Here is a 16,453-nt window from a genome sequence, read left to right on the forward strand (position 1 = left end):
CAATGCTACAGTAAAGGAGATAGAATTGTGCCCACTGAGAGATCGGACACCTGACCAGGTTCATTTCCAATATGAGATCTTACTGAGAGATTGTCTTGTTGTTTTATGATGGCTGCCAGCAGCCAAGAAGCCCCTCTCTGGCTACCCCTCCTGTCCAGGAACCCTAACAGACATGAGATGGTATCCCATCTTTAATCCTAAGGGGTTCAGCTTGTTTATTCAACCCATGGTCTGCTAGCAAATTGGCCAGCTTGCCAAACCCTGCAATTATCAGTCCATCCCGGTACTCTTTGCACGGGGGGTGGGGGGGGGGGGGTCTTCCTTCTTGCTCTTTCTTCTAAACATGCTTGCAAACATTTTTATTTCTACCACACCTGCCAGATTCTTTTCCTACTATGCCAAATTGTTATATTACACCAAAAGGTTCATGAATCACGCTCGGTAAGGCAGAAATACATGAACGCCAATGACAGAACCTCATTTATTCAACAGAATAGCAAACATTAAAACACTTATTCAGCTACACATGGACTCTCTACCCAATCTGCAGTACTGTTAACTACCACATTTTGGTGAACCCCAATAAACTACCCTCAAGCAACCAACTGCTCTACTTTTATGTCCATTCAACTGATGGAATGCTGCAGTTAGTGGACCAATACATTCGCACCAACTCAAACCACCTAACTAGAACCAATCATCACTTGTCACTACACTTCACAAATCAAACCCTGTGTTTACCAGACTTTCATTTTCCCACAGCTGTACGCTCACGTCTGCCACATGGATTCTAATGGTATGCACAAGGCTACGGTGGTGTAGACTTTTGATAAGCTCAAGATTAACCCTTTACAATACACCTGCCTATCTATCCAATCACACACCAGCACTGTCCATCCCACCAATATCTCCAATCGTACACCGACTTGTCCATCCCACCAATTTCTCCAGTCACACATTGAAAATAAAATAGAGGGTTATGGGGTGGTGTGGGTTTAGTACTTCCCTTTTAAGGAATATATGGGTCGGCACAGCATCGAGGGCTGAAGGGCCTGTACTGTGCTGTAGTATTCTAGTGTCTAGTGACCTGTTTTTCATGATCTCTCCAATCACACACCAGCATGTCCTTCCCACTGATCTCTCCAATTACACAACGGCCTCTCCATCCCATAATCTATTCCTTCATGTCTCAACCTGTCCATACTACTGATCTCTCTAATCACACCCACCTGCTCATTCTCTAATCTGTCCAATCACACACTGACTTGTCCATTCAGCATTCTCTCCAAACACACCCTGCCCATCCCATCGATCTTTCCAATCATTCACCAATCTGTGCATCCATTATCTATTCCTTCACACACTTACCTGCCATCACACTAATCTCCAATCTTACATGGACCTGCCCTTCCAGCAATCTTGCCAAACAACCTGTCCATTCTGTAGTGTATTCCTTCACACACCAACCCCTCCATCCAAACACCATTTTTGTCATTGGACTGATCTATCCACTGAGATATCAGTTGTATCTTTCAAATACTAATTTATCCAATGAAATGCCTTCCCAAAGGGCCGGATTCATCTTTGTTAACTTGCATGCCCCTGATGACACTATCCATTATGTTACCTCATGTTCTCTGTTTGATCTTAGGAGCAGTGCTTCTCTTTGGAGTGTGTACTATTCTGCTTGATGCTTTCAAGTTTGGCTACTACTACCAATACCAGAATAGTGGCCTTACCGTGAAGATAGTCTATCCTGTTGTGGAAGCCATCTTCGTTAGCACCCAGGTGAGGCTCCTTTCACTTCATCATGCTCTTTTTTAGCTCCAAGACTGTGAAGACCAGCACATTACCCATACCATTTGGTTTCCATATGAGAGGCTCGCTGGCTAGGTGCAGGGTCAATTGATAGTCAACTACACTGGAGGGTTTGGCCATATGTGGTTATGATTACCAGTCTGGTTAATAACAATTGCTCCAGAGGCTTCAAGAACTAAATAGAATTTTAATATATCTCTGATGCCTTTTACTGTTGCTTTATTTTCAATTAATTTAATTATTTATAATTAAATAATTAATTTGATTTTTATTAATTTAATAGCCAATGAGAGCAAGTTTAGTCAACAGGATAGACAGGATGCAGGATAAAGGGAGGGTGAGAACATTGCTGTAAACTGCAATGCAGGAAGTTCAACAGATAGAACAGCTGAAACCAGGGTGTGGATTGGCTCCAGGGATTGGGATGTCAGAAGCAGAACAGAAATATGGCTGACAAAAGCACAGGACCAGCAGCACAGTGTTCCAGGATACAGATACTACAGGCCTGTCAGAGATGTAGGGAAGAGTAGAGGAAGATTCATGATGAAAGAGGACATAACAATGTCCTGAGAAAGAATATTTTGGCGGTATCATCCAGTGAGCCCATATTGATAGAATGTAGAAACAGGAAGGGGATGGTCACTTTGATGATATTTAATGTAAGTCCTCCCCCTGCCCCCCCAAATATTCAGAGGAACTGTAGGAGCAAATATGTAGAGAGATGTCTGGATGGATTGGAATTTGTGAAGTGAGTCCAAGAAAACATTTGTGATCAATAAGTATAGGGACCTACTAGATAGGGTCAGCACCTGACCTCCTCCTGGGGAATGAGGCATGGTGAGTGGCAGAAGTGACCTCTTTGTGTCCAGTGCCCATAATTTGATTAGTTTTAAAATAGTTAAGTTGAGGGATGCAACCAATTTACGTTGATGTTCTGAACTAGGGCAGAGCAAACCTTGGAGCCATTAGGTGGGATGCTTGGATAAGTGCCGTGCCAGTCACCTGTCCTTTGCCATTGCTTAAATAAAGTACAAGGAGCCCTGCCACATATAGATTGAAGGAAGCTCCCAGCAGCAATGTATATTCAATGGGAATGTTGTAATTCACCACCCCTCAACTCATGTTCCCAGTTCCTGTTGAATTTTAGCAACCTCAAGATCTGTCTGATGTCAACTGCCCAGTCTTTGGCATGAATCCAACTCATCATCTCAACAATGCTAGAGAAGACACACTCCAGCAGGGAATGGCCACAAGACAAGTGTAACATTCACTAGGCAAGCAGGCATATTTTTCCTCTAAAGGAGCAGTGCCCTTGGTACAGAGGATTTGAGAAATAAATGTAAGGTGCCTGATTTTTCAAGACAATTAACCTGGATTCCATCTTTTCTCATAGAGTCAGAGCAGTACAGCACAGATATAGGCCCTTTGGGCCAAAGAGTCCATGCTGACCGTGGTGCCCAACCAGATAGTCCCAATTTTCTGCATTCAAACTTCGAAGTACTTTGAATGCTTATTATCAAAGTGTGTATAAGTTATACAACCTTGAGATTCATCTGCTTACAGACAGCCACAAAACAAGAAACCTGAAAGAACCCAACTTAAAAAGAAGACCAATGGGGAGAGGGGGAGAGAGAGAGGGCGGGGAGGGGAAGGGGAGAGAGGGGGAGGGGGGAGAGAGAGAGCGAGAGAGAAAGAGAAAAATCAATTTATGCAAACAATAAAGCAGGCATCAGCATTCAGAATGAAATTGGGCCCATAAAAGTAAATCCGGGAGCAGCTGGAGTAGGCCACACAGAGGCAAATCACCAAGAACCTCACAGACACTAAGCTCAGAGCAGATGGGGCATGACACAGCCTCAGCACCGAGGAGAGCAGAGTAAAACTTCTTGGAGCAGAACCAGCTCAACTTTTGCCTCTGGTCCCAATACCTTGCCTTTTCAGTTCTTCTGGCCTGGCATTTAACTTGCCGAGCTGCAGCAATATGCTCTGGGCCACTTACGGCCCAAACTCAACCTTTCCAAATCAGCATGGCACTTAGATGGACCAAACCTCTGTCCTGGGTTAGGTGGATGGGCTCAAAAACAGCTCCACTTCAGCTTTTCTCAACTCATCTCGCTCTAACTATATCTCTGATTCTGATTCCGACTCCAACTCCATCTGCTGGAACACACCCCAACCTCGCTCCAGCTCTATATCACACCTGCATGCCTCGACCCTTGGATCAGCCTCACCTTCGCTCTCCTCTTCATTGTTTCTGATGATTGTTTACCACAATTTTCCATATAAAAAGTGTTATTAATAAAGTCCCATTTCCCTTGATGTCGATAAATTGATCATTGGAGCCTCAACTCCCTGACCAACAGACTGCAATCAATATGAGTAGGCAGTATCAACATTGGCACCCCACGAGGTTCCATCCTCAACCCCCTACTCTGCTTCCTGTACACTCATGAATGCATGGCCAGATTCTGCTCAAATTCAATATACAAAATGGCCACAGTGGGCCATATTACAAATAATGATAAGTAGGAGTACAAGAAGAAATTAGAGAGCTTAGTAACATGGTGTCACGGCAGCAACATTTCCTATTTATATGAGGAGAAAAACAGATTAGTGAAGCTCATTCTCTAGTTTTTTATGTGCATTATCACTTAAATGAGTTTCCTGTAAATATACTACATGGGCTTGTTCTTTTTCCATTTTGGATAAAATTCTCTTACGTTTGATTGGGTTTAATAGCCCATTGACATTAAAAGAAATGAATTTTACCTTGTCCTTAGCCATCTGTATTTATCTGTCAATGTATCATTGAAATTAGAATAAAACTTAATCGATCTACACCCTGAACAAATAAGAACCAAGAAATGCAAATAATAACAAAAATGGCAACGATCGTGTGATTCCAAGGCTGAGGTCTCTAGTAGATGACCCTGTGTTGAGCTAGAGGAAACGTCTAGCTGTGGGGGATAATACACACACATACATTACATATATATATATTCTTATTTTGGTGGGGAAAAAGGAATAAGTGAGCGAATAAAGAATAACAACTAAGTAATATAAAATCCACATTATAATAATTATTTCTCGAGATAGGTATATCACCGTGTACTTTTGCTTCTGTTTAGCTTCTCAACATTTTTAAAGATAGCCAAACCTTATGAAGGGGGTGAGGACTGTCTTTGGGAAACTCCCAGTCTCTTCCTGATATATTTCTCTCGGCCTCCTCCCGTCTCCTGCCTTCTCGTTTCTCACAGTATTTCCCCAGCAAAGCGGGATAATTCTTCAGCCAGGCTTTCCCTCGTTTTGGTCATGCTGACGGGCAACCCTCTGGCCTTCATGTCTGTAGTCGCCTCTTCCACTGTCTGGTACAACCACGTCCCGTTGTCATAAAACACTCCAAGTTTAGCAGGGTACGGAGTTTGAAATCTAATCTTATTTTGCTTTAGTACTCGCTTTACTTCAGAGTATTCTTTGCATTTCTGGAGGACCGTGAGGGTGTAATCTTGGTCGAAATATATTAATTTATCCTCCAAAGACACTCTCTTCTTACCCCAAGCCCTTCGTAGAATCTCCGCCTTGGTGCTGTACCGAAGGAATTTAATTATTATTGAGCATGGCTTTCTATCCTGGGTAGGTTTCAGGACGAGGGTGCGGTGGGCTCTTTCGACTTCCAGCTCCATAGCTGGGGAAAATCCAACGCGTCCCGCAGAAACTTTCTGACAAACTCCGTCATAGACGAGCCCTTGCTCCTTCGGGAACGTTGTAGATTCTGATATTTTTGCTCCGTGATTTTCCCTCCAGGTCAAGCAGTTTACCTTCTTGGTGATGTATGATTTTTATTGTCTTACTCAGTATCCGTTCCACGTTTTGAACGCGATCTTCCACCTTCTCAATTCGATTCTCAGCCACCGCTATTTTTTGATTAATGCTGGTGAGCTTTGACTTAATATCACGGAGCTGCTCCTCTATTTCTTTCTGGAACTCCCTTATCTCTTTCAGGATTTCGAACATATTCGCCGCTTCGCCTGAACGAGGCCTGGCGTCCACCTTGCTAGCACGCGGTCAGGTAGGAGAGCCGCTCGCTGCACTCCTCTCAGACGTAGGCTCCGCAGTGTTGCTTTTTTTATTTCCATTCCTTTTCCCCATTCTTGTCCTCTTTTTAGTTCAAATATTTTTCAAAAAATATTATATTTGATGGGTTAACGGAGCTTAATACGCATTTTTCTGGAGGAGCTAGTGACTTCAGCTGCCATTCTCGACGATGACGTCACCGGAAACCCTCAAACACATTTTCAATCAGAGTCAGCCTGGAAAGAGTCCCGACTGTGTGGGAAAACATTAAGTGTGGTCCCAATACCCAAGAAGAGCCAACTGAAAGTCTTGAATGACTACCATCCAGTGGCCCTAACTTCACACATTAGCCTTAGAGAGGCTGGTTCTGGCTCATCCCCGACCCCTGGTCAGATCAGCCCTCGATCCCCTACAGTTTCTCTACCAGGAGCACATTGGAATTGACGACGCTGTCATCTACCGGCTGAACAGAGCCCACTCTCTTTTGGATAAGCAGGGCAGCACTGTGATTTTTTATTTCTCAGGTTCCTTCAATACCATTGCTGTGCACTTGTAATGCTACTGTAACACTGTAATTTCCTTTGGGAGAAATGAATTCTCTTCCCACCTGCCGACCTGCAAGGCTCCGTTCAATGCAGGTTGGCAGGTTGGAGTAGATAGATACTTTATTTCTCCCAAAGGAAATTACAGTGCTACAATAGCATTACAAGTGCTCAAAAATACAAATTTACAAATATTAGAAGAGAAGTAAGAAAGAATAAAAAGTAAGTTACCTCAAACAGTCTAACGGGGGGCGGGGGGGTCATCACCTCCCCAGCTATAGATTAACTCATTATAAAGCCTAATGGCTGAAGGAAAGAATGACCTCATATAGCCCTTTTTGGAGCAGTATAGTTGCCTTAGTCTATCACTAAAAAAGCTCCTTTGTTCAGTCAAGGTGGCATGCAAAGGGTGAGAAACATTGTCCAGAACTGCCAGGATTTTCTGTAGGGTCCTTTGTTCAACCACAGCCTCCGATGAGTCCAGTTTGACAGAGCCAGCTTTTCTGATCAGATTATTGAGCCTGTTGCTATCACCCACATTGATGCCATTGCCCCAGCACCCCACCACATAGAAGGTTGTACTGGCATCACAAAGTTGTAGAACACGTGAAGGAGAAGGCCTACATACTCCAAAGGACCTCTCCAAAGTTAAGAAAACTTCCCTGAACATGCTTGATAAACTCTATCCCATCTAGTCCTTTTACAGTACGGGATTCCCAGTCAATATGTGGAAAATTAAAATTACCAACTATAACAATATTATGTTGTTTTCAATAGTTTGTGATCTCTCTGCAACTTTTTTCCTCTAAATCCTTTGGACTGTTGGGTGGGCTTTAGTATGACTCCATTAACGTGGTCATACCTTTCTTATTTCTCAGTTCTACCCAGAATGCCTCACTAGTTGAATTCTTTAGTCTGTCCTGATGGAGAACTGCATGACATTTTCCCTGACTAGTAACACCATCCCTCCCCTTCTGTCACATCTAAAACAACAGAACCCCGGAATACTGAGCTGCCGGTTCTGGCCCTCCTGCAACCAAGTCTCACTAATAGCTATAACATCATAATTCCAGCTGTTGATTCATGCTCTCAGCTTATCCTATGATACTTCTTTAACTGAATGCAACACTGAGCATCATAGGAAGTCATTCCTGCCTGTGGCCATCAAACTTTACAACTCCTCCCTCAGAGTGTCAGACACCCTGAGCCAATAGGCTGGTCCTGGACTTATTTCCACTTGGCATAATTTACTTATTATTTAATTATTTATGGTTTTATATTGCTATATTTCTACACTATTCTTAGTTGGTGCGACTGTAACGAAACCCAATTTCCCTCGGGATCAATAAAGTATGTCTGTCTGTCCGTCTGTCCGTCTGAAATATACACAGCTCAAGACATTAGTCACACCGTGCTCAACCTTTTGATTCCTGACATTGAGGCCTTAACCACATTTATCTCCACAACTTCTCCACTATCTGTTCTGACACTCTAGTTCCTATCCTCTGCAAGTTTAGCTTAGACCCCTCATACAGCTCTAGCATAACTTCCCATGAGGATATTAGTTGTCTTCCAGTTCAGGTACAACCATCTCTTCTGCACAGGACTCACCTTCCCTGAAAGAGAGCCCAATGATCCAAAAATCTGACACCCTTCCTTCTACACATCTCCTCAGCCACATGTTAAACTGTATAATCTTCCTGTTTCTGGCCTCACTAGCACATGGCATGAGTCACAATCTTGAGATCTCAACCCTGGCAGTCCTGCCATTTAACTTAGCACCAAACTCCTTGAACTCACTTTGCAGAACCTCATCACTTTTCCTACCTATGTCATGGACAACAACCTCTGGTTGATCACCTTCCCATTTAAGGATGCTGAAGACTTGGTCCAAGATATCCGGGAGTCTTGTTCTTGTCCACAGAACTTTCTTTCTGTTTCCCCTAACTAATAAATCCTCTATCACCACAGTTCACCTCTTCTCCCCCCTTTCCCTTCTGAGTCACAGAGCTAGCTTCAGTGCCAGAGACCCGACTTTGCTCTGCTAGGTCACCCTCCCCCCCCGCACCCCCCGCCCCCGCAACAGTATCCAAAGTGATACATCTGTTGTTGAAGGGTGGTGGCCACAGGGGTACTCTGCTGAAGCCTCGAAGAGCTAAATCCCTGAAAATGTTCACTCTACCTCTGACCACTACAATGATGGCCACTCTGCTTGCCCTGACTTGCTTTAATTTGTTCTTGTCAATCCCATACACTGATTGGGCACTGTTCAAAACTCTGGTCAAAGAACACTGAGGCTGTCTACAAGAAGGGTCAGAGCTGTCTCTACTTCCTGAGGAGACTGAGGTCCTTTAACATCTGCCGGACGATGCTGAGGATGTTCTACGAGTCTGTGGTGGCCAGTGCTATCATGTTTGCTGTTGTGTGCTGGGGCAGCAGGCTGAGTGTAGCAGACACCAACAGAATCAACAAACTCATTCGTAAGGCCAGTGATGTTGTGGTGGTGGAACTGGACTCTCTGACAGTGGTGTCTGAAAAGAGGATGCTGTCCAAGTTGCATGCCATCTTGGACAATGTCCCCCATCCACTCCATAATGTACTGGTTAGGCACAGGAGTACATTCAGCCAGAGACTCATTCCACCGAGATGTAACACTGAGCGTCATAGGAAGTCATTCCTGCCTGTGACCATCAAACTTTACAACTCCTCCCTCGGAGTGTCAGACACCCTGAGCCAATAGGCTGGTCCTGGACTTATTTCCACTTGGCATGATTAACTTATTATTATTTACTTATTTATGGATTTATATTGCTATATTTCTTCACTATTCTTGGTTGGTGCGGCTGTAACGAAACCCAATTTCCCTCAGGATCAATAAAGTATGTCTGTCTGTCTGTCTGAACTGCTGTGAGTTGTTGTCTTTTCTAATCAATTGGTGAACCTGAGTGAACTATATCTTCTCAGGCTTCCAAAATCTCCGACTGAGTGCTGTTCAGGCCCTCTAGTCCTGGCAATATCCTAGTAAATCTTCTCTGCATTCTTTCCAATTAGACTACATCATTCCTATAACAATGTGACCAGAACTCTACACTGTACTCCAAGGGCAGCCTCACCAACTTACACATCTGCAACATTATGTGCCAATGCCAGTACTCAGATTATTGGCTGATGAAGTCAGTATGCTAACTGCCTTTTTCACCACCTTGTCTACCTGTAAAGCTGCTTTCAATTACCCATGCACTCATACTCCTCGGTCCCTCTGTACCATTACGTCTTAGTGCCCTACCATTTGTAGCAGGTCCCACTCGTTTGACTTTCCAAAATGCATCAGCTCACACCTGTCTGTATCCATAAGATAAAAGATATAGATATAAGAGCAGAAGTAGGCCATTCACCTCATCCATTTTCCACTCCTCAGCCTACTTCCCTAATTGAATAGGATCCTCTGTGATCTACTTTATCACTATCAACAACGTCTCATAATTTTGCATCATTGCAAATTTACTGATCAAGCTTACACACACAAAATGCTGAAGGAACTCAGCAGCTCAGACAGCATCTATGGAAATTAATAAACTGTCCGCGTTTAGGGCCGAGACCCTTTTTCAGGACTGAGAAGGAAGGAGGAAGATGCCTGAATTGACAACATGGAGGGAGGGGAAAGAGGCAGTTTATAGGTGAAGCCAGGTAGATGGGAAAGGTCAAGGACTGAAGATGGAAGAATCTGATAGGAGAGGAGAGTGGACAATAAGAGAAAGGAAAGGAGGAGGGGACCCAGGGGGAAGTATTAGGCAGGTGAGAAGAAGTAAAAGGTCAGAGTAGGGAATTGGGGGGGTTCAAATTTGTTCACTGGAAGGCGAAATCAATATTCTTGCCATCAGGTTGGAGATAGAATATAAAGTGTTGCTCCTCCACCTTGATGTTGGCCTCATCTTGGCACAAGAGGAGGCCATGGATCAAAATGTCAGAATGGGAATTAAAATATTTGGCTACCAAGGTCCTGCTTGTGACAGATGGTGCAGAAGTGCTCGATGTAGCAGTTCCCCCAATTTATGATGGGTCTCACCAACATAGAGGAGGCTACATTGGGAGCACTGGACATAGTAAACGATACCAGCAGGTTACAGGTGAAGTGTTGCCTCACCTGAAAGGACTGTCTGGTTCCCTGAATGGAGGAGCTGTACAGGCAGGAGTAGGTAGTACTTAGGCCACTTGCATGGATAAGTGCCTGGAGGGATGAATGGACAGAGAATCACAGAAGGAGTGATCCCCGTGGAAAGTGGGGGTGGGGGTGTGTGGAGGTGAAGACATGTTTAGTGGTGGGATCCCTTTGGAGATTCCAGAAGCTGTGGAGGATGTTTTGGATGTAGTTGCTGATGGTAGGTCAGGACAAGAGGTACTCTATTATTATTACAGTGGCAGGAAGGTGAGTGAGCGTGGATATATGGGAAATGAAGGAGATGCAGGTGAGAGCAGCATCAATAATAGAGAGAGGAAAATCCTGTTCTATAAAGAAGGATGACACCTCTAATGTCCTGGAATGGAAAACAAAGTCCTGGGAATAGATGCAGAAGAGGCGAAGAAACTGAGTAAAGGGAATAGCATTTTTGATGAAAGCTGATCAAACTGCTAGATGAGTAGAAGGGTCTGTTTCTGTGTCGTACTTTTCAATGACTCCATGACTCTAGGTTTTGTGCATTTGCGTTATCATATAAACAATGAATAAAATGAGTCGCAACACTGACCTCTGCATTCACTGGCCTCCCTTCAACATCCACCCTCTGCTTACGATTGCCAAAACAGGTTTGTCATCCGGATCTGCACTTTACTGTAAAAAAAAGTTTTCCAAAGCCACAGAAAGACAAGGGTCAACCATGACAACTTTTGGCAAAATGTAGCAAGTTGCTCTTTGTGACTCTTGAGATTGACAGGTAGCGTGACAGCTCTAATCATTCTTGTTGTTTTCAGACATACTTGCTATGGTTTCATGCAAGAGACTGCATCCACATGCACCAAGATGCCACCAGGTAGGTTGAAATGAGCCTTGGGTTTAAAGCATATGAAATATAAACATAATTAGGTCATTTAGCTTGTTCTATCATTCCATCATGGTTGATTTATTATCATTCTTACAACCCCATTCTCCTGCTTCTCCCCAAAACAATTGACAGCCTTACTAATCAAGAACCTATCAACCTCCTCTTTAAATATACTCAAAGGCTTCAACTCAGCAGCCAATTGTGGCAAGAAATTCCACTGATTTAGCACCTTCAAGTTAAATAAGTTCTCCCTGATGTCTGTTCTAAAGGGACATCCTTGCATTCTGAGGCTGTGCACTCTGGCTGAGTCTCTCTCACTGTAGGAAGCATCCTCTCAGAATACTCTAGGTGTATTCTCACCAATGCCTTATAAAGCCTCAACATTACATCCTTGATTTTATATTCTAGTCCTTTCAAAATGAATGCTAACATTGCATTTGACCACAAGGCCATAAGACATAGGAGGACAATTAGGGCATTTGGCCCATTGAGTCTGCACCACCATTCATCATGGCTGATTCAATTTTCCTCTCAGCCCCAATCTCCTGTCTTTTCCCTGTGTTCCTTCATGTCATGACCAATCAAGAATCTATCAATCTCTGCCTTAAATATACCGTTCATAAAAACTTGGCTTCCACAGCCACCCGTGGCAAAGAATTTCACAGAATTACCACTCTCTGGCTAAAGAAATTCTTCCTCATCTCTAAAAGGATGCCCCTCAATCTGAGGCTGTGTCCTCTGGTCATAGACTGTCCTACCACAGGAAACATACTCTCCACATTCACTCTATCAAGACCTTTCACCATTCGAAGGCTTTCAATTAGGTCACTCCCTCTCCTTCTGAATTCCATAAGATATAGGAGCGGAATTAGGCCATTTGGTTTATTAAGTCTGCTCCAGCATTTCATCATGCCTGGTCAAAGTTTCCTCTCAGCCCCAGGCTGTTGAGCGCGAGCAGTTTAAAAAGGGCAAGGAATCTGCAGAAGTTTTCAATTTGGAACAAGAAGGAAGCCAGGAGAGCACCTAAGGATTTCCAGCGGGAAGACATTTTGAGTTCTCAGGTGAAGAGAGAGGCCAGGCTGCGCAGGTGCGTGACGTCAGCTAGCTGAGTGTGAACTGTTTAAAAAGAAGGCAGCCATATCCAGCGGGCTGTGTTGGGAGCAGGCAGTGGAGTGAGAGGCAGCAGAGTGAAAGGGCTTTGGCGGTAATGGGATGAGGTGAGGCAGTTGTTGATTGCTGAAGGAGGTAGTATATGTGTGAGGCCAGTTTTCTGTGATCGGTGTCAGATGTGGGAGGTCCTGGAGTGTCCCGGCATCCCGGATGGGCACATCTGCACCCGGTGCATTGAGATGCAACTCCTAAAGGACCATGTTAGGGAACTGGAGCTGCAGCTTGATGACCTTCGTCTGGTCAAGGAGAGTGAGGAGGTGATAGAGAGGAGTTACAGACAGGTGGTCACTCCGGGTCCACGGGGGACAGAGAAATGGGTCACAGTCAGGAGGGGGAAGGGGAAGAGTCAGGTACTAAAGAGTACCCCTGTGGCTGTACCCCTTGACAATAAGTACTCCTGTTTGAGTACTGTTGGGGGGTGAGGGACAGCCTACCTGGGGGAAGCGACAGTGGCCACATCTCTGGCACAGAGTCTGGCCCTGTGGTTCAGAAGGGTAGGGAAAGGAAGAGGAAGGCAGTAGTGATAGAGGACTCTATAGTCAGGGGTTCAGACAGGTGATTCTGTGGACGCAGGAAAGAAACTCGGATGGTAGTTTGCCTCCCAGGTGCCAGGATCCGGGATGATCCTGATGCGTCCAAGATATCCTGCGGTGGGAGGGAGAACAGCCAGAGGTCGTGGTACATATTGGTACCAATGACATAGGTAGGAAAAGGGAAGAGGTCCTGAAAAAAGACTACAGGGAGTTAGGAAGGAAGTTGAAAAGCAGGACCTCAAAGGTAGTAATCTCGGGATTACTGCCTGTGCCACACAACAGTGAGAATAGGAATAGAATGAGGTGGAGGATAAATGCGTGGTTGAGGGATTGGAGCAGGGGGCAGAGATTCAGATTTCTGGATCATTGGGACCTCTTTTGAGGGGAGGGGTGTGACCTGTACAAAAAGGGCAGGTTGCACTTGAATCCCAGGGGGACCAATATCCTGGCGGGCAGGTTTGATAGAGCTGTTGGGGAGGGTTTAAACTAGTTTGGCAGGGGGGTGGGAATCAGAATGTGAGTGCAGGGATTAAGGTAGAAAGACAAGGGCATGATGCTAAGAGTTCTGAGTTGATGAGGAAGGACAGGCAGGGGACAGAACATAATTGTAGCCAGTTAAAGGGGTTGAAATGTGTCTATTTCAATGCTAGGAGTACTAGGAACAAAGAGGATGAACTTAGAACATGGATTAGTATGTGGAATTACAATGTTGTGGCCGTTACTGAAACTTGGTTGGAGGAAGGGCAGGATTGGATGATGCAGGTCCCAGGGTTCAGGTGTTTTAAAAGGAATAGGATGGGAAGTAGAAAGTTGGGGGAGTGCCATTGCTGGTCAGGGATAGTATCACGGCTATAGAAAGGGAGGACGCTGCAGAAGGAGTGTCCACGGAGTCAGTCTGGGTGGAAGTCAGAAATAGGAAGGGATCAATCACTGTGCTGGGAGTAGTCTATAGGCCCCCAAATAGCCCACAGGACACCGAGGAGCAGATAAGCAGGCAGATTTTAGAATGGAGCAGAAAATACAGGGTAGTAGTTATGGGTGATTTCAACTTCCCGCATATTGACTGGCACCTCCTGAGTGCAAGGGGGATAGATGGGGCTGAATTTGTCAGGTGTGTTCAAGAAGGATTCTTGACACAGTATGTGGACTGGCTGACGAGAGGAGAGGCTATACTGGATCTAGTTCTGGGTAATGAACCTGGTCAGGTGACAGACCTCTTGGTGGGGGGAGCATTTTGGTGAGAGTGACCACAACTCCCTTAGCTTCAGCATAGCTATGGAAAGGGATAAAATCAGACAAAATGGTAAAATGCTTAACTGGGGAAGGGCTAACTTTGAAGGGATGAGGCAGGAACTAGCGAGAGTAAATTGGAAACAAATGTTCAAAGGGGAAAGCACAGAAGTAATGTGGGAGAAGTTTAGGGACCACTTGAGCTGGGTTCAGGATAGGTTTGTCCCACTGAGGCAAGGAAAAAAGCTAGGAAAAGGGAACCGTGGCTGACGAAACATATGAGGCAACTCGTCAAGAGGAAAAAGGAAGCATATGTTAGATATAAGAAGCAGGAAGTAGGAGGGGCTTATGAGAAGTATAGGGTAGCCAGGAAGGAGCTAAAGAAAGGACATAGGAGAGCTCGAAGGGGGCATGAAAGGGCCTTGGCATGTAGGATTAAGGAGAACCCCAAGGTGTTGTATGTGTATGTGAAGACTAGGAGGATAACAAGAAAGAAGGTGGGACCACTAAAGGATAAAGAGGGCAACATGTGCCTGGAGGCGGAGAAGGTTGGGGAGGTCCTAAATGAATACTTTGCTTCAGTATGCAGCAGTGAAAAGGATCTTGATCAGGATGAGGTCGAATTAGAGCAGGCCTGTGTGCTGGACAATGTGGAGATTAGGGAAGAAGAAGTGCTGGATCTTCTTAAAAACATTAAGATTGATAAATCCCCAGGGCCGGATATGATACACCCCAGGTTGTTGTGGGAATTGAGAGAAGAGATCGCAGGAGCATTGGCCATGACCTTTGAATCCTCTTTGGCTGCAGGAGAAGTGCCAGAGGACTGGAGAATGGCAAATGTAGTTCCCTTGTTTAAAAAAAAGTAATAGGGAGAAACCTGGGAACTATAGACTGGTGAGTCTTACGCCAGTGGTATTCAAACTACTGGAAAGGATTCTTAAGGATAGGATCTATGAGCATTTGGAGAAGTACAGTCTACTCATGGATAGTCAACATGGCTTTGTGAAGGGAAGATCATACCTCACAAGCCTGATTGAGTTTTTTGAAGAGTTAACAAAAGAAATTGATGAGGGTAGGGCAGTGGATGTGGTCTACATGGACTTTAGCAAAGCATTTGACAAGGTCCCTCATGAGAGACTCATCCAGAAAGTCATGAGGCATGGGATAAGTGGAACCTTGGCTGTTTGGATAAAAAATTGGCTTAAAGGAAGAAAGCAGAGGGTAGTTGTGGAAGGAAAGTATTCTGCCTGGAGGTCGGTGACTAGTGGAGTGTCACAAGGATCTGTTCTGCGACCCCTGCTATTTGTGATTTTTATAAATGACCTGGATGTGGAGGCAGAAGGATGGGTGAGTAAGTTTGTGGATGACACAAAGATTGGAGGAGTTGTGGATGGAGCTGTAGGTGGTTGAAGGTTACAAGAGGATATAGACAGGCTGCAGAGTTGGGCATAAAAATGGCAGGTGGAGTTCAATCTGGACAAGTGTGAGGTGATGCATTTTGGAAGGACAAACCAGAAGACTGAGTACAGGATTAATGGTCAGTTACTTAAGAGTGTGGATGAACAAAGGGACCTTGGGGTTCAAATCCATACATCCCTCAAGGTTGCTGCACAGATTGATAGGGTAGTTAAGAAGGCCTATGGGTTGCTAGGCTTCATTAACAGGGGGATTGAGTTCAAGAGTAGAGATGTCATGTTGCAACTCTACAAATCTCTGGTGAGACTGCACTTATTGTGTTCAATTCTGGTCACCTCATTATAGGAAGGATGTGGAAGCTATGGAGAGGGTGCAGAGGAGATTTACCAGGATGTTGCCTGGTTTGGAGAACAAGTCATATGAAGCAAGGTTAGCAGAGCTGGGACTTTTCTCTTTGGAGTGTAGAAGAATGAGAGGGGACTTGATAGAGGTCTACAAGATTATGAGAGGCATAGATAGGGTGGATAGTCAGTACCTGTTTCCCATGGCACCAATAGCAAACACCAGAGGGAGGGAAGTTTAGGGGAGACATCAGGGGTAAGCTTTTTTACACAGAGGGTTGTGAGTGCCT

At 44.7% G+C, this 16,453-nt stretch overlaps 1 protein-coding gene across 1 annotated transcript in view; it reads left to right on the forward strand.

Annotated features, from left to right (window-relative positions):
* The window catches only part of otop2 (otopetrin 2), a 105,901-nt gene that overhangs the window by 47,634 nt on the left and 41,814 nt on the right, over nt 1-16,453 (forward strand). The window contains exons 3-4 of the mRNA XM_073026580.1: nt 1,652-1,788; nt 11,403-11,461. Coding sequence (XP_072882681.1) covers nt 1,652-1,788; nt 11,403-11,461 — 196 coding nt within the window. The remainder of the gene's footprint in view (nt 1-1,651; nt 1,789-11,402; nt 11,462-16,453) is intronic.

This window comes from Hemitrygon akajei, chromosome 22, assembly GCF_048418815.1.
Source record: "Hemitrygon akajei chromosome 22, sHemAka1.3, whole genome shotgun sequence".
NCBI lineage: Eukaryota > Metazoa > Chordata > Chondrichthyes > Myliobatiformes > Dasyatidae > Hemitrygon > Hemitrygon akajei.